Below are 21,470 nucleotides of genomic sequence, written 5' to 3' on the forward strand. Positions count from 1 at the left end.
TTGTCGGAGACATCTGGCTCCATCCACCGCGTAGTTTGGGGATAGTAATCCTGGGACAGCATGTTTTGTTGTGAGTATACTGCTTGAGCGTGAAGGCAAAGGACAGGGAATCGCGGTGTAACATCTTTTTGTTTTGTTTTTAGGCACGCGATAAGGACAATAGCGGCGTCCTGCATGAGAATTATCTGCCCTGTGCTTCATCATAAAGTGCTGTTTGCTCTGCTCCTCATCGGCTGCTGTTCTGTTTCGAGTGTTCTGTTTCGAGTGTTCTGTTTCGAGTGAACTGTCTCGAGTGAACCGAATCGAGTGAACCGTCTCGAGTGAACTGTTCCAGTGCACTGTTTCCAGTAAATTCTGTTCTCAGTGATATGCTTTGAGGTTCTTTTGTTTGTCTCCTGTTTATTTCTTTAATTGATTTATCTTTTTTGAATTTGTATATTTATTTTGATTCGATTATTGTATTAGTGAATTTAGGTATTGCTTTCATTGAACCATTATTATGGTCAAACTATACTGTTGAATTTATATAATCATTTGTTTATAGTCAGTGTTCGAATTGTGTCAAAGCTCTTGGGGGGGTCCCCCCCCAAAAAACAAACAAACAAAAAAACGTAATAATATACATATTTTCATTTATTTATTTCATATAATACTATAATTTCATTTACTTAACTTTTAGTGTTTCAGAACATGTTTTTTCAGCTGAGCATTAACTCTGTGCATAATTGATGAACAAAGACTTTTCTCCACCCAAAATATATGTAATAATCCGGGTTTTTCCTGGCTCAAAATGAGGCGTAGGTGCTAATATCAAGATCATGTATTTTAATAAGATAATTAAATGTGTATTTTTTGTAGACCATCATTTAGCCTACTGTGTTTTGCACAGTATTTTTCTGGGTTGAGCTCTGTACCTCTAGGGGGGTCCGGGGGCATGCCCCCCATAAGAAAATTTTGTACATTTTAAAGATAAATTCATTAATCTGGTGCACTTTGAGTCCCCCGAATCTGCTGTTAAAAATAAATAATCCACCCGCCAACCTCCCGAACCTATATGATATTCTCTGATTTAGATATGCATCTGATCATCACATTTCAATTATTCAAATTCTCAATGTTAAGCATGATAATATGATAAAATATCACACTGAAGTAGGCTGATTTAAATTTAAGATTTATTTAAAATAAAAGTTCTTCTTTTGTCAAAATTACATTTCCAGCCTAAACAGAGGCTTTACTCCCTTCAAACTTAAATTGTCAATGTTTCATTACATCACTGTTGGAAAACACTCTTATCAGAATAATTTTTTTTATCTTTATAAAGGGCATTTCTTTCCCTAATTTTTACTCTCTATACTCTTTCCTTACTCTCAGGGAACTGAGGTTACGTTAGTAACCAAGTACGTTATTTCTTATTTTATTATTTTTTTTATATTGAAAATTGTTTTAATCAGGGCATTTGTCCGGTTGGGCAAGTACAATTCTCTTTCACTTGTCCCTTAAAAAACACACGCACGTGTCCCGGACAAGCGTTAATGTCGAAATTCTATTCAGATCAGTAAATTACCAAACAATCATAAAAGAAAGAAATATTAATATTATCTTACCGTCATCGTGAGGTGAAAATGAGGATCCACTCTTCCAGACTCTCATGAAAGTGCTTATTTATAGCACGAAATTTATTTCTCGTACCATTTATTCGCCAAAAATAGTTTTTGCGTGCATATGATACGCACTTTATGGCGTGTAATACACACGTACTCCACACCCCTAATCCTACCCAAGGGGTTTGCAGTGCGTATCATTTACACGCAAAAAAAAAAAAAAACTATTTTTGGCGTATAAATGGCACGATAAATAAAATCTGTTTATAAATTCAACAGTCTGTAAATTCCTTCAGAAAACAGCGTGTGCCGCACTTGAGCGTCTTTTCAGACGCAAATCTAATTTGAATTACTTTCTAATGCAGCGGCAGTGCAATACTTTGATATATATATATATATATATATATATATATATATATATATATATATTACCTAATAAATTATGTTTCTTGTAGTTTTAATGAAAAACCAGGGGACCCCCCAAGGTAATTCTTTTGGGCCTTATGGGGGGTCCCTTGATGCTTATGGGGGGTCCCGGACCCCCCCCCCCCCCAGCCCCCCCTCAATTCGAACACTGTTTTATAGTTGGGTTTTTTTGAGTTTCTGCTTTGTCTTTTGTTATATTTCTTTATTTGTGACGACTGGGTCGGGACCAAGTAGTGGGTTCCTTCTCCGGGAATTCTATTAAGTTATTCATCCTATGGTTATATAATTTTTTTTTTTTTTTTGCATATCACTGTTTGATAATGTCTTTTTTCTTTTGTTTGTTGGCAGGGCCTGGGCACCCGGGGGCAGACGAGTGACCATTTAGGTGGTGACGTCCTCACTGTGAGTCGTGGTCTTCTCTGACATGAGTCGTTGAGTGTGTGTTAGTGTGTGTGTGCACTGTGAATAGAGTAATTTTCATAAGGGTGATATCTTGAGACTGCCCCTGTGGGTAAGCCCAGGTTCCTCTGCTGCCAACGATAGAATTGAGAATGAATTAGAAATGAGAGTGATTGCTGGTCAATGCCTTTTATAATCATTATGTTTTTTAATAATTAATAAAATCTTTTTTATTACCTATGTCTCTGATTCCAACAGTGATTAGAACCTGTGTGTGCCAGTGTTTAGAGGTTGTGTTAAATTCTTGGGGTGAAATTTCCCAGGTGGCGTAGTCGGAAATTATATCAATTTGAGTCAACCCACACCCGCCTTGCTACATTTTGGCGTAGTCGGCAGGATTATCACCAGATTGGGTCAGAGACAATAGGTTTTCGGTGTGTTTGTATTGTCTTTATGGTTTTGATTTTTTTTTTTTTTCTTCTTAATTTTTCTTGGAAACAGAACAGCAGCTTGGTGTAAGGGCAGGTGGCTCCTTCTCTGGGGTGGTAAGTTTACTTAATTTCGTTTGAAATGGAGGATGAATTACAGGAGTTGTAGGAGTTGGTAGCTCAGTTAAGATATGATAGTGCCGGGATGCAGCAGCTACAGGCGCCAGTAGCTGGTGTACCCGGGGATGATGCAGCCTTGCCTGGCACTTCTACTGTTCCACCTGTCGTGCCCCAACTTTCTGGTGCTAGTGCACCGGAACGATTGTTTTTCGTGCCTCGAGAGCGTCGGTGCCCAAAATTTAACTGTAAATCCGGTTTAAGTATCGATGAATGGGTCGAGGAGGCACGGGTGTGCATGAGAGCGCGGTATGTGGGGATCGCTGTACAAGCTTTTTATTCTACCACCTGGAGGGGGGAGTCAAGTCAAGTCAAGTATATTTGTATAGCGCTTTTCACAATACAGATTGTATCAAAGCAGCTTCACAGTATTAAATTAAAATAATACAACAAGGTTTGTTTCTAGTGGAATTTATTGATTGATAAAATAAAATTAAATATCCCCAAAATATCCCCAACTGAGCAAGCCAAAGGCCCGAGAAGCGATTCGATACCGTCCTGAGGCGGAGCGCGGAGATCCCAGTAATGTCATGAAGCAACGGGAGGGGGAGTCCATATTGGAGTTCTCCCGTGTCCTTATAGGCCCCTCAGAGTGTGTTTCCCACCGCCCTCTGCTTTCGCTTGTTTCATCCTCAACTGGGGGTGTGCAGCCTGCCCTATCTTGTTATATAGATAGGTGTATTTTTAGTACCGTGCGTGATCGACACTAGCTTTGTGTCGAGTCAATGCACAGGTAGGCAAGTGACCGGTTCGGGTCTTTTAAATATGTCCCGTTTAGTGTTGTCGTGTCCCCATCTTGTCATATAGATAGGCGGATTTTAAGTACCGTGCGTGATCGACACTAGCTCTGTGGTATCTACTGTTACGGAGAGTTGTATCTGTAAACTTGTTGAACTATGGGGCCTGGAAAGACTTCAGTCGTGTCAGTGGTTGTAGCTGCAGGCTGTTTATGGGCGTTAATTCCTTATATTGGTTATTTGGAATTGGACAATATGGCTCTGTTCTTTTCGGTCTGTCATTAACCCTTGAAGTTCATTGTTTTATTAGGCATAAGGTGCTGTTTAGATAATGGCACCTGTAATGTGATTTTTAAGTATGGTGTCTTCTAGCTCCCAGGGTGATCGCCCCTCGGCGGACAGGCCGAGTTGGAGCTGGTTGGCATGGGAACTTGCACCATCTCCCTCGGACGGTAGGAGAGATAGGAAGCAGGGTCGCAGTTGGCTCTGAGGTAACCACTGCAGGTGTGTCAGTCTTGTTTAGGCCTTGGTCATGAGTGGCGTGGATGGCTCCGTAACGAGTCCATCGTCGGGGCGCCGATGCAAAAAGGGAGGGGAAGATTGTAGCAGGAAGGGTTGTGACCCCTCCTACTTGTCATGGTTTGGCCAATGGCCTGGCGTCCGGTGCGTATAAGAGCATGGGTTACCGGTTCCTTAGTGTGCGTCACTATCCGTGGCCGTGATGTCACCCGTGCGCCCTGCTTCTTTTTGCTAGAGTGCAGTGTCAAATGTGTTGCTCGTAAAAGATCGCTGAAGCTACTTATCCACTGTCGTTGCTGTTTGCCGGTCTGTGTGCTTTCTGGAGAGTTCAGTATGGACATTTGAGACAGGTAAGGGAAGCATTTGTATGCAACGGTGTTTTGTAAATTAAATCTCTATGGGTTGCTTTGGCTGAGCGGGTAATCTGACTAACCTGTATGCTTAAGGTAGTGTAAGATCTATCTGCGCTTTCTGCCAACGAGCTTTGTCGGAGATATCTGGCTCCATCCACCGCGTAGTTTGGGGATAGTAATCCTGGGACAGCATGTTTTGTTGTGAGTATACTGCTCGAGCGTGAAGCCAAGGGAGAGGGAATCGCGGTGTAACATCTTTTTGTTTTGTTTTTAGGCACGCGATAAGGACAATAGTGGCGTCCTGCATGAGAATTATCTGCCCTGTGCGCGCGGGCTATGATTGACAGCTCGCTCAGCGAGGGTGGGGCTGTATTGAAACGCTACTGTCAATCAACAATCGTGGGAGGGCACAAAATCGAATCGTGACGTCACAAAATCGAACAGCTTGATTTGAGACAGGGGAAAACATTTAAGAAGATTAAAAAAAAACACTGGATGGATTTTTATCATTTTATGATGGTTGTGTACAGGCACTGCCAACACACATTTCAGTACAATCAACTTGTAAAAGTGCATGTACCATTATATGACCCCTTTAAGCTTCATTCCATTCTAGATTAATTCTATATTAAAAAGGCAAAATGGGCATACGTGAGATCCAGAGCTAAGTGGCTGGAAGAGGGGGAAAAAAATAGCTCATACTTCATTAATTTGGAGAAAAGACGACGAGAAAAATTCGATCAATAGTTTAATTATGGACCAAGTAGAACAATTAAATCATAACTTAATAGTAAAAGAGGTGTTTAAATTTTACTCCAAATTGTATTCCTCTTCTTTTTCCTCTGTTAATTCTAATTCTTTTTTTCAGATGATAAAAAATAATATACCGTCTATTGATAGTGTATTTAAAGAACTATGCGATTCAGACATAACCATACAAGAGCTTGATGCGGCAATTAAACAGAGTAACCCTGGTAAATCACCGGGCCCTGATGGGTTAACCAGAGATTTTTATAATTTTTTTTGGGATGACCTTAGTGAACAAACTCCATCGCACACCTGCAGGTGATAGGTGCGTAGGATAATAAGACCAGGTGGATCATTTCAATAGACAAGCAATTCCCGCACACTATCGTAACTTGCAAACAAGTCATATTTATTCACACAACGTTTCGGTCGTTTGGGATGACCTAAAATATATATTTTTTGAAGCCTTACAAGAGTGTATAAATAATATTGAATTATTGCCAACTATGAAACAAGGGCTTATAATTTTGATACCAAAGCCAGGAAAAGATAAGAGGATATTAGATCATTTACGCCCCATAACACTACTAAATACAGATTACAAACTGTTTACTAAAGCACTGGCTTCCAGATTAAAAACAGGAATATCACAAATTATTAGTGTTACCCAATCAGGATTCTTAAAGGATAGGTCAATTCATAATAATATCAGGTTAGTTTTTGATTTGATTGAATATGGTCATTTAATTGAAGAAGATGATTTAATTTTATTTCTAGATTTCTATAAGGCTTTTGACATGGTGGAGTATTCTTTTATTTTTCAAACTCTTAAACACTTTGGTTTTGGTCCTAAATTTATTAGTATTGTTGGAATGCTTTATAAAGACATAAACAGTTCTGTAGCTCTTACTCAAGGTACATGTCCAAGATTCAAGGTTAGAAGAGGCATCAGGCAAGGATGTGGATGTTCACCTTTATTATTTATAATGGTAGCAGAAATGTTGTCTATTTTACTCAAAAGGGGAACCATATCTGGCATTGATTTTGAAGGTAATAATTTTATTGTCAGTCAATTTGCTGATGACACTACTCTTTTTTTTAAGAAATGAACAGCAAATACCCCTAGCACTTCAGTTAATCAAGTTTTTTTCAGACGCTTCAGGTTTAAAGCTAAGTATGTCAAAATGTGAGTTATTGGCCATTCACGATCATCCTAATGTAACATTATACAATATCCCAGTTAAAAATGAAGTCAAATATTTAGGTATCAGGTTATCTAAGAGGATGGATAATTTAGAACATTTCAATTTTGATAAAACTTTGGATAATTGTAAATTAATAATGAATACTTGGCTGCAGAGAGACATAATTTTTGGAAGAATTTTATTGACAAAAGTAGAGAATCTTTCTAGATTCTGCAAAAAAGATAAAGGCAGTTAACAAATTAAACTTTGATTTTATATGGAAAATGAAGAGTCATTATATACGAAAAAGTGATATGATTAAAGATTATGAAGAAGGTGGTCTTAAAACGATTGACTTTGATATTATGAATGGGGTCATTAAACTTAGATGGTTGCAGTCTTTCATTAATGATAAGTCCTCTTTCTGGTTTGAGATTCCTACTATCATATTCAATAAATGTGGTGGCATTAGTTTTCTGCTTCAATGTGACTTTTAACTTTCCAAACTCCCTGTAAAACTTTCTGCTTTCCATCAACAAGTATTATTATACTGGAAATTGATTTTCAAGCATAATTTTAGCCCTCATAATATGTCAATCTGGAACAACAGATGTATAACTGTGAACAGAAAATCTTTGTTTATTGATGAGTGGTGGCACAAAGGCATATGGTCACTAACAAATGTAGTGGACAATGTTGGAAATATACTGAGCCATGTTGCTTTTTGTGGTAAATACAATCTAAGCTGCTCCTCCAAAATGTATGAAAAAATTATCAAGAATATTCCATTACCGATGCTTAAATTAGTAAGTGAACATTTGAAATATTCAAGGATAATACCTAGACTACAAGAACTTATTATAGAAAATGTAAGCTTTGTTGACAGAAAATGTTCTAACAAATTCTTAAGAGACTGTTTAGTACATCAATGTTTCCCAGGTGAGGATTCATGTTGTTTTGTGTGTATTAAGAAATTATATTTTTCGTCATTATTAGAAAAAAGAAGTGTGAAATTAGGACCAATTTTCTTTCATTTCCTGTTAATCCTAAATGTAAAGAGGAGCACTTTAAAATTCTGAATCATATATATCCAACAAAATAATTTTTAAGAATGAGATTTAATGTTGGGGATTCAAATTTATGTCAAATATGCAAGGTAGAGATAGAAACAGTTGAACACTTGTTTTTTCAGTGCATTTTGGTAAACGAATTTTGGAATGATGCATTGAGATGGATGCAACAAAGAATACCTGTAAGGTTGATACTGTCACTAATAATGTGTTGCTTCTGTTGAAATTTTATATACACAAATGTAAGTTTTTCAAAATTCTTCCAAGATTATTGGTTTTTAAGGAGGAATTTAGAGTATATTTGGAGACCGTGAGAAGGATGAAAAGTCCTAAAGCAGTGTATTTGTACTCCTTATTGGAAGATTTTGGTTTTATAAATTGAATAATGTCCTACTCCCCTACTTTATATATTTATTTGTTCGTCTATTTTTATTATTATTATTATTATTTTTTATCCTTGGCTTCAATTTACTTAGCCTACTGATGGGAATGTTATGTATATTGTGATGTAATATTTGTATGTACACTCAGGTTTGTTTGTAAAATCTGAAACTACGAATGCCTTTTTGTTAATGTTCTACAAATATGTCAATAAAAAAAAAAAAAATTGATTATGGCCAGTGGCGGAATTGTTTTCTTAACCTGCAAAATAGCACCAGGGAACGTTTGCGCTGGAACACGCCTCCTCTTTGCGCTAAACCGCCCCCGGGAGCGCAAGTTCATTTCCTAATTTACAGATGAGCGTCTGTGGAGGGAAAAGTCCGCTGTGCGCGGCGGGTGCATAATAGGAATGATACATGCGTCGGTGTACTAAGTCAATTGCGCTGGGTGCAAGATAGGGCCCCTTAGTGAGCTACGCAACACAGTATGAAGCCTATAGTCATTATCTCAAAAGACCAAGTGCAAATTTTGAGTTTTTGGGATATTTGTCTTCAACAACATGTCTTCTTTCAGACTTGTGGTGAAAAAAAGTCAGAAATACACATTTAGGTCTTTATTTTGCTTCACTTTGTCTGTTTGCGTCTGTAGATTTCTCATTAATTCAACAAAAGTTGGCGTTGTAAGTCATCCCGCTGCTCTGCGATCGCTGTCTGCTCCCTGACATCACATGCACTGTTAGGAAGCTCTCTCTCTCAATCCTGTCGGATCCAAATATGGTCGTTTCCTTTTTATCAGCAACCAATCATGAAAGTAAAAGGGCTGAATGCACAATCTCATTGGCTGATGATAAATCTTTAAAGCCCGTTTTCTCAAAATGACTTTTCTCTCATACTCCAAGTCCGAAATCTCCACTTCAGTAGCACCTATATACACCAAACATTCCAGTCTTGTACCTAGTTATATTATGAAGACATTTACAGAGGGGTTTGTAAATATATTATTCCTAGCCTGATTTATGTAACATTTTATTCCAAAAAACATGGTGAAAATCATTTTTTCTGAGGCTATTGACAGTATTTTCTGATTTACAGGATAACAAAAGTAGATATCCATAAATCCCTCTGTATTTTTTTTCCCATCTAATATGTGAACACAAAAAAAAAAAAAAAAATTTAACATGACTTTATCCAATACTCAGATTTCGTTTTTTAAAATATATGCAAATTAGTGCATATTTAATTAGATATTGCCTAATTTGCATGTTTAAACATTAAATTACAGAAAACTTGTAACACATTTTTTTTCTCATCTTAATGTAAGTAATCAACGGAAAAGTTTCATGGTGATATCTGCTAGTTAAAAATGTTACCCTATTCACCTGTAGTGTCTCGCCTCGCTTGTTTGCCCCTGTGTATTTATAGCCCTTGTGTTTCACTTGTTACTTTGTCAGTTGTTGTACATGTATGGTTGCTTCTAGGTCGGGCATTCTCGTGGTTTTGTTTATTTATCCCTGCAGTTCTTTATTATTTGCTCTATGTGTTATTTCATTAAAACCCTGCAGATAGATCCTCGCCTTCGCCTGCTTTCTCCAGCACGTTACATCCTCATTGTCTGTGTAAATTTTGTAAATATTATTTTCTCTTCATTCTTTCACTTTAGGCACTGTAAAAATTAATACTTTTGAGCAGAGTTTTTGAGTTGATCTTTTTCCTTTTGTTGCCCTGTCCTTCATATTGTGTTACACACACATCTTTATTTAAATGTTATACTCCCTTACCCCTACCTAAATCAAAAAGGGATGTAACACAGGCACAATACTGGTATAAATATGAATATCTATTGGTACAATTTGCATCACATGACTAAACTTTTTTAAAAACCTCAGTTTTGACAGTCCACACTACAACGCGAAAACAGCGTTTTCAAATTTATCCACTTTGGAGAACATTTTCAAAATGCTTTGTTTTCATTAATAAAAATGCATCTCAGTGTGGACAGAAGGACAAAACGGAGAGAAAATATTATTTTTCTTTTTTTTAACAACAATTTTATTTATCAAAAATTGTCACAAGTTTAAACAGCATTTAAAAGATGCCACACGTATTAGTGTGGACAAGACCTGAATCACTGGAAGAACCCGTGTGTGCTGTGAAAGCATCAAACCCAGCGGCAGGACCACAGCTCTGTCCACTTTTTAAGATTCATATTTAGGAGCAGCACTTTCACTGTATTGTGGGGGAACAACTGCAGGATTGTAACTCACGGAAGAGTTACTGACCAGAGGTACCTGCAAGAAAAACAGGTTTGCCATCAGCTTTAATGCTTATTTATTGATAATTCTAATCAGTTCTTGTACACACACTGTTACAATCACGGCTGAAGCAGATGCAGAAGCAGGAATCCAAGTGGAGCAGGTTTATTAAGCAAACTCAAAAGATAACAAAATAACAGTTACTCAGAACACAGAAACAGCCCACATACAACGTTAACAACTCACAAAGACTGAAACAAGACACAGGGCTTAAATACACAGACAGACAAGCTAAACAAGATAACAAGGGGGCGTGGTTAATAGAAAACACCTGGGAAGACTAATCAACATAACGGGGAACTCCAAAACATGGGACAGGACAGAGGAACACAGACATAAATCATTACATAACCCCCCCACTTATGGGCGGCTCCCGACGCCCATAAAAACAAAACCCATAGTTCAGGAGGGTGGTGGAGTGGAGGCGGACCGGGGGGCGGGATGGAGGGCCAGGCCCGTGGAGCGGCAGAGGGCCTGGAGACTGCGGCAGGACAGGGCAGATCAGGCAGTGCAGGCGACCAGGGCGGATCAGGCAGTGCAGGCGACCAGGGCGGATCAGGCCCTTCGGGCGACCAGGGCGGAGAGGACCCTTCGGGCGACCACGGCGGTGAGGACCCTTCGGGTGGCCACGGCGGAGATGACCCTTCGGGTGGCCATGGCGGAGAAGACCCTTCGGGTGGCCATGGCGGAGAAGACCCTTCGGGTGGTCATGGCGGTGAGGACCCTTCGGGTGGCCAGGGTGGTGATGTCCCCTCAGGCAACCACGGCGGTGAGGACCCTTCCGGTGGCCGTGGTCTCTCGAGTGGCCAGGACGGAGGCATATGGCCCCCCCCCAAAAAAAATACTTGGGGAAAGTCCCGGGTACAGGAGAAGAAGGATGGCTAAAAACAGTCTCTGATTGGGCTGATAGGGACCGTGAAGAGGGCTCGGTGCTGGGCAGCGATGAGGGCTCGGTGCTGGGCGGCAGGACCAGCGGTGAAGGCTTTGTACTGGACCAGCGGTGAAAGCTTTGTGCTGGGCAGGACCAGCGGTGAAGGCTTTGTGCTGGGCAGGACCAGCGGCGAAGAGGACTCTGAGCTGGTTAGGACCAGCAATGAAGAAGGCTTTGAACTGGATAGGACCAGCGGTGAAGAGGGCTCTGTGCTCTGTCTTTCTGTCAATATGCAATGTCTTAGCAACCACCCAGAAAACCCTAGCAACTGCTTAGCAACCATAGCGGCCACTCAGCTTCTAGCCCTGAACGCATCACTCACCTGTGGAGGACAGCAGCAGGAACAAGAACAAGCATTGGCTTTACAGGCAAATGCTGACAGAACGATGGAGATGATAAACTCAAGGATAGTCAATACCAAGGACACACAAATGATCCCCTGGAAGAGGGTCTGAGAAAACACTCATCATTAGCACAAATATCAATAAAATAAATGATAGTTACTCACTCATACGCTGGCTGCAAGTGCAGAATGTACAATCCTTGAGGTTCATATGGAAATATAACAAATCAAACTTAACGTACATTGTCAAAGCCTTCTTGCATGGTAAACAGGGCTTGACGTTAACTTTTTTGCTCACTAGCCACTGTGTCGAGTGGTTTTCAGAAGTTACAAGCCACTCAGCATTTTCACAGGCTACAATTTTTAACAATACCATGGGGAAAAACTGTCATATAGATATTTTTAATACTATCTCATAATTTGGCTACAGAAAACCAAACAAAGTGGGTGCAACTACACTATAATCATCATGTAAAGTAAACTGTGACATTCTTCATCCAAAAATTCTTCATACAGTGATACCAAATTATTCAGAAACTTTGACCTGACCATGTTTTGCTTTAGTGTTTTTTTCTTTAATTGCTAATGCGACCTTTTTACACCATAGACTGAACTAAATTAAGCATTTCTTGGTAATTGGTATTATGTAATTGTGTACTTAAATTTACCAGATGACAGCTAATCAACCTAATTCATTTGTGAGACAGTCTAACAGAAGGATGGACAAAACCAGTGAAATATCAACTGATTTGATAACTCTGAGTTCTTGTAATTATTATCATTTTCTAAACTATAGCGAATAAACTGATAATGTGAGAAATGTTGAAGGTGTCTGAATACATTTCTGGAGCAAATGAAATGAGTGAGTGAGGAGAGGCGGGTTTGTGTGTAACTCACTGTCGCTATTGTATATGTATAATAAACTAATACATTGCACTTAGTTTATTATTTCAGATGACTTTTTAAAAGACTACAATTAAAAAAAAATGTATATATAAAATTCAGCCCACCGAAGCAGCTAGTAGGAGTGACTGTAACACGCCACTGCTGAAATACACACGCATTTGGCGGGTGTTAATATCAAGCCGTGATTTATGTAAATTATCAGTAACATTAAGAGGTCTATTAAATTCTTCTATTAAATGCAAGTAAAACTGTGACAAGAAAAGTTGTTAACAGACCTTGTAATTATCACATTTATATCCATCACATTTATATCCATTATATTCATATCCATAGCGGCAACGGATATTATGTCCTATACACAAATCCACTGAAAGGATAATAATGGAAATGCCTGCAGTTATAGCACTTAAGATGTTCATTCCAAGTGAACCTTTCACCTATAGACAGAAAACAAAAACAAACAAAAAAACAAGTTAAATATGGAAAAAAATATGGCAAAGCATTAATAAATTAACTAGCAAACAGAATAAACAAGATAAATTAACTGAACTTAAAATTAATAATGTAGTGGTGAAAGATCCATTCACTCTAGCGTCTGAGTTAAATTCATTTTTTAAAAATTCTGTCATAGAAATATCTCAATTATTCATCTCACCTGAATGTGTTTTTTCTCCTGTAAACTGCACACAGCCTATATTTATGATAAAAGACATTACGGAACCAGATGTGGCTTCCATCTTTGATGAGTTAAATAATTCCAAAGCTAAGGATCAGTTTGGATTGGACACACATTTCTTCAAATTGCATAAAGAGTCTTTAGTTTGCCCCATTACACATATGATTAATTTATCAATCAAACAATCTGTTGTTCCACCAGACTGGAAGATGGCCACAATCACACCAATTTTTAAATCAGGGAGTAGATTAGACATAAATAATTATAGACCAATCAGCATCTTGCCAGTTATATCAAAAGTTGTTGAAAAATGGATAGCAAAACAACTAATAAACCATCTAAATATATGCGGCTCCCCTTTACATCCAATGCAATTTGGTTTTCGTGCTCATCATTCAACTGAAACAGCTGTAAATGTATTTATGGAAAAGGTCAAACATTCATTAGATACGGAAGCCCTGAACCGCAAGGTGAGAAAAAAAATAAAGAAAACTTATCTCGTTATTTCGACTTAATAAGTCGTTATTTCAACATAATATCTCGTTATTTCGACATAATATCTCGTTATTTCGACATAATATCTCGTTATTTCGACTTAATAAGTCGTTATTTCGACATAATAAGTCGTTATTTCGACATAATAAGTCGTTATTTCGACATAAATATCTCGTTATTACGACATAATAAGTCGTTATTTCGACATAATATCTCGTTATTTCGACATAATATCTCGTTATTACGACATAATAAGTCGTTATTTCGACATAATATCTTGTTATTTCGACATAATATCTCGTTATTACGACATAATAAGTCGTTATTTCGACATAATATCTCGTTATTTCGACATAATATCTCGTTATTTCGACATAAATATCTCGTTATTTCGACATAATAAGGGGACATTCTAATATGCATTAAGCTACATTTAGCGTTCTTATAATGAGTTTCTATGGGAGGAAAATGCTTAACTCAAATTAAACGCTTTGCGTTCATATTCTGGTCTTATCTGATTTTTGTAGTAGCCTATAGCCTACTTTATTATGATTTTAGTATCATATTGATTAATAAATGCACGCACAATTATCCGTGAACTTGATAAATGTTGCAGATATGTTTTAGGCTACTATCCACAAACAAATTGCTTTCAATTATGTGTGCAAAATTCAGAATTCAACGAATGCAGTGCAACAACAACAATAATAGTTAAATTAATATGAGTATTATTAATAATAATAATAATAATAAAGGTCGCCGTAGTGCTAGGCTAAGGCAGTGCAAGCCAAGTCAAGTAAAACAGAGTTTCTTTGCGTTCATAGTCTGGACTTATCTGATTTTTTTGTAGTATACTTTATTATGATTTTAGTATCATATTGATTAAGAAATGCACGCACAAATGTTGCAGATATTTTAGGCTACCCATAAACAAATTGCTTTCAAATGTGCAAAATTCAGAATTCAACGAATGTGCAGCGATTTGTACAAATAGAGACATTTTTGTGTATAAAAGACATTTTTTGTTTTATTTTGTATTAGTGATTATAATTTGCGCGTCCATTTATTGACGTCTGAGTCGATCTCATTTGAGTGTATTCGGCAATTTGCTTAACGTGGAATTAAACGCGTATATTCTGAGCTCATCAGATTTTGTTGTGCATATACTTTATTAGTATGATTATTTACTGTGTTTGGTCTGTTAGTAAATATGTTAAGATTTGTATTCATTTCGATATGCCACTAGAGGGCAGAATAAGACCGGGAATTATAGAATGCATTGTAGTTATGTTGACCTACTGTTTTCATAACACTGGATATTCTACTAATTTATACTTTTCTAAAACGTTGCATATTAATGGCAATTGACTTTGGCAATTACACTAATAATAATAAAAATGATAACAGCCGCAGTAGTGGTATAAGGCAGTGCAAGCCAAGTCAAGTAAAACATAGTTTCTGATCTGGCCAATAATGACCAAGCATGAAGCAAAATAGGCTATCTGCGATTGAGTTGTGTAAAGTTAACAAATAAACCAATCTAATAGATAAACTATCAAGCTGGCTGAAAGAGCAATACTGACAACAAAACTAGCACAAAACTATGTGTAATTGCCAAATAATTTATTTGCCATTAATATGCAACGTTTTAGAAAAGTATAAATTAGTAGAATATCCAGTGTTATGAAAACAGTAGGTCAACATAACTACAATGCATTCTATAATTCCCGGTCTTATTCTGCCCTCTAGTGGCATATCGAAATGAATACAAACCTTAACATATTTACTAACAGACCAAACACAGTAAATAATCATACTAATAAAGTATATGTACAACAAAATCTGATGAGCTCAGAATATACACGTTTAATTCCACGTTAAGCAAATTGCCGAATACACTCAAATGAGATCGACTCAGACGTCAATAAATGGACGCGCAAATTATAATCACTAATACAAAATAAAACAAAAATGTCTTTTATACACAAAAATGTCTCTATTTGTACAAATTGCTGGACATTCGTTGAATTCTGAATTTTGCACACATAATTGAAAGCAACTTGTTTGTGGATAGTAGCCTAAAACATATCTGCAACATTTATCAAGTTCAGGATAATTGTGCGTGCATTTATTAATCAATATGATACTAAAATCATAATAAAGTAGGCTATATGCTACTACAAAAATCAGATAAGTCCAGAATATGAACGCAAAGCGTTTAATTTGACGTTAAGCATTTTCCTCCCATAGAAACTCATTATAAGAACGCTAAATGTAGCTTAATGCATATTAGAATGTCCCCTTATTATGTCGAAATAACGAGATATTTATGTTGAAATAACGAGATATTATGTCGAAATAACGAGATATTATGTCGAAATAACGACTTATTATGTCGAAATAACGACTTATTATGTCGTAATAACGAGATATTATGTCGAAATAACGAGATATTATGTCGAAATAACGACTTATTATGTCGTAATAACGAGATATTTATGTCGAAATAACGACTTATTATGTCGAAATAACGACTTATTATGTCGAAATAACGACTTATTAAGTCCAAATAACGAGATATTATGTCGAAATAACGAGATATTATGTCGAAATAACGAGATATTATGTCGAAATAACGACTTATTAAGTCGAAATAACGAGATAAGTTTTCTTTATTTTTTTTCTCACCTTGCGGTTCAGGGCTTCCGTAATTAGACACTCATCCTGTTGTCGGTGCTGTTTTTCTAGATTTGAAAAGGGCATTTGATTCTGTCAATCATCAGATGCTCCTGTCTAGATTAACACATTTCAATTTTTCCGAACAAGCTATCAGCTGGATGAACTCGTATTTAGCCAATAGAATACACTGTGTCTCAATTGACAACATTAAATCTCTCTATTTAGAATGTCCAGTAGGTGTTCCTCAAGGTTCCATACTTGCACCTATTCTTTTTTCTTTATACATTAACGACCTGCCTACAGTATGCCAAAACATCAATATTTTAATGTATGCAGATGACGCAGTAATTTTTACACATGCAAAAACTGTTCAAGAAGCTTCTCAGTCACTTACATCTGCACTGAGCCGTGTACAGGAATGGCTCATTAAATCATGTCTACTACTGAACCCTAAAAAAACTGTTTGTATGATGTTTTCTAAGCGGCAGATTAATATGACTCGCTCAAATATATTTTTAAACCGAGAAGAACTACAGATTGTATACGAATTCAAATACCTTGGCATTGTATTAGATCCAACACTGTCTTTTAAAAATCATATAAAAAACTTATCAAAAATTGTTAAATTTAATCTTGCAAACTTTAGATATATCAGACCCTCTCTGTCACATGAAGTAGCCAAAATGTTTCTTCACTCTATGATCCTTTCTCATATTGAATATGGTTTTACAAACTGGTCACTCACAAACGCCACAACGCTCAAAAAAATGGAGTCACTCTTCAAACAAGCTCTAAAGGTTTTAGATCGGAAACCACCTTCATATCATCACTGTTTAATATTACAAAAATATAACTTACTAAGCTTTGCAAATTTCTTAAAGCTCAAATATGCATGTGCTATATATAAGATCTTACATGGTCTTGCCCCACCCCCACTAAGTGATTACATTAAAGTGAAAACAACGGGCGGAGGCAGAAGTGTAACCAGGGCCTGCACGAGAGGTGACTGTGTGGTGCCTCACAGACGTACAGTATTCGGACAATATGTACTATCAATTCAGGGGACAGAGATCTGGAACAAATTACCGGTTGCTGTGAGAGAAAGTCCGACTTTCCCCAGTTTTAAGAACCAACTTAAACAATGGCTTAAAATAAATCAAGTATGTGCCCACTAATGATAATTGTTGTAATTTAGATAAATGGGTACGGTTCATTGTATCATTTTATTTGTGTATGTATGTATACCAAACTAGATCCAGTACTTTGTAGCATCTAATAGCACTTTAAGAAATTAATAATGCACTTAATGCACTTTGAGTAGCACTTTATTGTGTATGTGTATATGTGTGTGTTCGTCATATGAGTATGCCATATTAGATGCCCTGTCTGCTAGTTGCGGCATTTCTTACATGTGGTTGTTAATTGTAGTGTCTTTTAAATTAAGTCGAATCATGTTTAAATTAGTTGTTTAGCTGTGTCACTAGGTATTGTTGATGACCTCACTTGGGACTACAAATGTAAAATAGCCTGGGGGCTAACTTTGGCATATGTACGTCGCTGAAAAGCTATGTTCATTCGTATGCATTGTCCCATTCAAATAAATAAATAAATAAAATAAAATAAATAGTTAGAAAGCACTTTAATCAGTGTGTTAAAACAGATCATGAAACAATATATATGGAGCACTATAAAAATAAATAATAAAGTTGCCATTATCGGGTCCAAGTACAAATGACTCACAAAGACAATACAATTATACAATGGCAAAATCTCTCTTCAAATATAAAAAAAGTCTTATAATTTTTAAATATAATACGGGTGTCTGTGTGTGGAACTATTCTTCTATGTACTATTTTACAACAGACAAATAATATTGTCTCTTCATTTTAAAAGAATAGCAATACATTAATTTATGTCTGGCAACTTGACATGTTTTCTGTATCATGTAAAACTAAAGGTAATTTGGAGATCACAGATTTCTTTGCAAAATGATTAGATTTTGATTAGACTTCATTGATCTTTATGAGAATATAATGAATTTTATGCATAGTCAATCAAATTAACCATTTACAGAGCATCCGGAAAGTATCCATAGCGCTTCACTTTTTCCACATTATGTTATGTTATGTTATGTTATGTTATGTTATAGGCTTAATCCAAAATAGATCTGAGCCTCAACACAATCCTGTCTCAGAGCTGTACAGACACTTCATGGCTTGGTTTGTGCTCTGACATGCACTGTTATTTTGAATAAATTTGCAACAATTTCAAACAAACTTCTTTCATGTTATCATTATGGGGTATTATTAGTAGAATTTTGAGGAAAATAATGAATTTAATCCATTTTGTAATAAGGCTGTAACATAACAAAATGTGGAAAAAGTGAAGTGTTGTGAGTGTTTGTTGGTGTTTTCATATCATACACACACACACACACACACACACACATATATATATATATATATATATAGTACCAGTTAAAAGTTTGGAAACATTAGTACTTTTAATGTTTTTGAAAGATGTCTCTTATGCTCATCAGGCCTGCATGCTCAAAAATACAGTAATATTGTCTCAGTCTTCAGTGTCATATGATGTTTTGGGTTCAGTAATATTTTCTTTTCTTTCTTTCTTTCTTTTTTTTTTTTTTTTTGAAAGAAATTACTACTTTTACTTTCATCCAGTTTTGGGCAGTTGGTTTAGTCTTACATTAAATAAAGTTAGGTGCTTGGACCCCTGAAAATAACAATGATGTGCGCATACCATACACAAACTAGAGGAGCCTTTGCCATGGAGTTCATTTTTTGCAGAAATGCAGAGTGATCCTGCGATACTGTACTGAGAGGAGAGAGAAAGGATTCTTCTGTTAGAATATTTAGCTTGTGTTAGAAAAGACAGACTGTACTTAAGTTGTATATTGTTTGCTTACGATGAGAGATCCCCAATAAGGAATACCACTGAAGACAAAGATGGAATCTGGATTGACTGTAGACACGATTCCCAGCAGGAGAATCAGCAGACCGATCATTATCTGGACAGTCTGAGGAAGACCAGAAAACAGGCACTTATTGCAGGGGAATAGTGACTCACAGTTATTAGCTGAGCAGGGTTGCCAGATCTGCACAACAGTTTGTTAATGTTTGTAATTCTGCTTTTTTGGATTTGTTCCTGTACCTTTCACACGTGTAAAAATTGATTATTGAAAGACGTCTCACCCCAAGTGCTTTTGGTTGGCCTTTCAGGAAAGCCTGAAGTCCTTGAGGAGCTGAAGCTGTCTGTGGCACATAAACAGTCGCTGGAGCCGTTTGTTGTGGGGCCTGAAACTGGATGACAAGCGGCGACGAGTTTGTGGGAATGACTGTACTAGACATTCTTCTTTCTGAATCTGAAATTGACCTGTACAAAAACAAGACATGTAAAAACATGTGAATAATAAGAATATAAAATAGATTTTCATAAATAATCTTACCAGTGTATTTATTAAAATATTATATGTTTATATTTTTATAAACAATCTGTGGTCTTCATATTCTGGAAACACTTATGAACGCAATTGTGTCAGAATTATTGGTAACTAGAATAACTCTTCACAGATATTATATTACAAACATCTCATGTTTAAACTGATCTACAGCTGTCACCATCTCACAGGTGGGACATTTGCCAGTATATATTTAAAACAATAACATCTTAGTTAAAACCTAAAGTAACATTAACAAATTATTTGAAAGCTGACAATCTCTAGTTTTCATTTTTGGTGACTGTTTAAAAAAAGATGAGCAGTAATTTATCAATTTGCAACAAGAATATTTCATTCTCATTAGGTGTGTTCAGGCCTTTATTTTGAAATAGTGATAAACATGAAAAATCATGAAAGATTGGTAAAAACCTCAGTTTGTTTTCATGTCAAGAGTTCAAAAGATAACACCAATTCAATTTTATGAGACAAAAAAAGTCTGAAAATGTTTTAAATATACAGAAAAAAATGATGGATTCTCGATTTGATATGCAGTTTGGCGAGCTATAATGCACATACATATTTTTTTATTGCTTTACTTTATAGGTTGAATACAAAGTAAATGCTGCCAAACCACCCATATTACTTCTGGATAGGATGATTACTTCTTAAATTTTATGAAAATTATGGAAATATATGGTTCAGATCACTCAAACCATATATGGAAATGGAGGTGCCCTTATATGGTCAGTAATAGAGCTTGGCTGTGATCTAGTGAAAAAGTCTGGTACTGGCCAAACAATCTTACTGAAAGCTATTTTTTTAGATGCCAACCTAAAATTTGGAACACAACTTGTTCAGATTTTTGGCTTTGATTTTCTTGCAGTTTTAGAATAAAACATATTTTGTAAAATATATATTCTATATAAAATATAAATAATTATATTTTAAGATTGTACATTTTAATAAACTCAAACTTCTATAACTTTCATAATTTATTTCACTTCTACAATAATCTGGCAAATGTCTTTTTAAAAACAAAACCAACCATATGTCTATATTCCAGCATTCTTGAATTACAACCATTTAAGTTTGAATAGTGATGTTCTATGCGGAAAAAAACGCTGGTGACAGATAAGGGTTTAAAGCATTTAACAAAAGTGCCCCACTGCCGTTATAAATCCATACATTACCAAACAAAGTAAAACTAATCTTTAATAACATTTAACAAAATTAATAACAGCAGAAATGCAGACATAATGCAAAGATAAGAATTTAAATAAAAGTAGTATCTAATTTGTTTTACCTGGGGAGGAAACAATGCACTCTTCAGTTGGTTTCTCCTACTTTGCTGTGTCTTCTTATAGTTCACTCCTCTGAGATAACGCTTTCTGTGGTGTAATATTGTTTCCCAGAACGAAAGTTAAGGTGGGGGGAGCTCAGATGGTTAGGAGGGGTGGGAAAGCTACACACTGTTTCCAGGAAATCAAGCCTGACGCACTACTGTTAGCCTATATACATTTTTTTTCACAATAACAAGAAGATTCAATTAAATCTTGCGTAATTTGTCTTTGTTGTATTTTATATAATCTGCATGTTGGTTTGGAAACAGACTTGTAAATATTGTACAAAACATGTGACACAACAATG

General features: G+C 36.3%; 1 protein-coding gene across 1 annotated transcript; it reads right to left on the reverse strand.

Annotated features, from left to right (window-relative positions):
- Positions 1–9,625: 9,625 nt before the first annotated feature.
- LOC308689645 (membrane-spanning 4-domains subfamily A member 12-like) lies at positions 9,626–21,237 on the reverse strand. Its single transcript, XM_081363475.1, has 6 exons — positions 21,127–21,237; positions 19,579–19,759; positions 19,293–19,403; positions 19,127–19,201; positions 11,586–12,953; positions 9,626–10,347 (listed from the first exon to the last, which is right to left on the reverse strand). The coding sequence occupies exons 2-5, from the start codon at positions 19,732–19,734 to the stop codon at positions 12,783–12,785; spliced, it is 513 nt and encodes a 170-aa protein (XP_081219601.1). The 5' UTR covers positions 19,735–19,759; positions 21,127–21,237; the 3' UTR covers positions 9,626–10,347; positions 11,586–12,782.
- Positions 21,238–21,470: the final 233 nt, after the last annotated feature.

Source organism: Scardinius erythrophthalmus (genome assembly GCF_964197995.2).
Source record: "Scardinius erythrophthalmus genome assembly, chromosome: 4".
Taxonomy (NCBI): domain Eukaryota; kingdom Metazoa; phylum Chordata; class Actinopteri; order Cypriniformes; family Leuciscidae; genus Scardinius; species Scardinius erythrophthalmus.

Excerpts from the sequence above, each read along its gene's own strand:
- LOC308689645 (XM_081363475.1), bottom strand. The coding sequence starts at position 19,734 with ATGTCTAGTACAGTCATTCCCACAAACTCGTCGCCGCTTGTCATCCAG. Across the intron at positions 19,404-19,578 it reads GCCAACCAAAAGCACTTGGG|ACTGTCCAGATAATGATCGG; the intron begins GTGAGACGTCTT and ends GGTCTTCCTCAG. Across the intron at positions 19,202-19,292 it reads CTTATTGGGGATCTCTCATC|TACAGTATCGCAGGATCACT; the intron begins GTAAGCAAACAA and ends CTCTCCTCTCAG.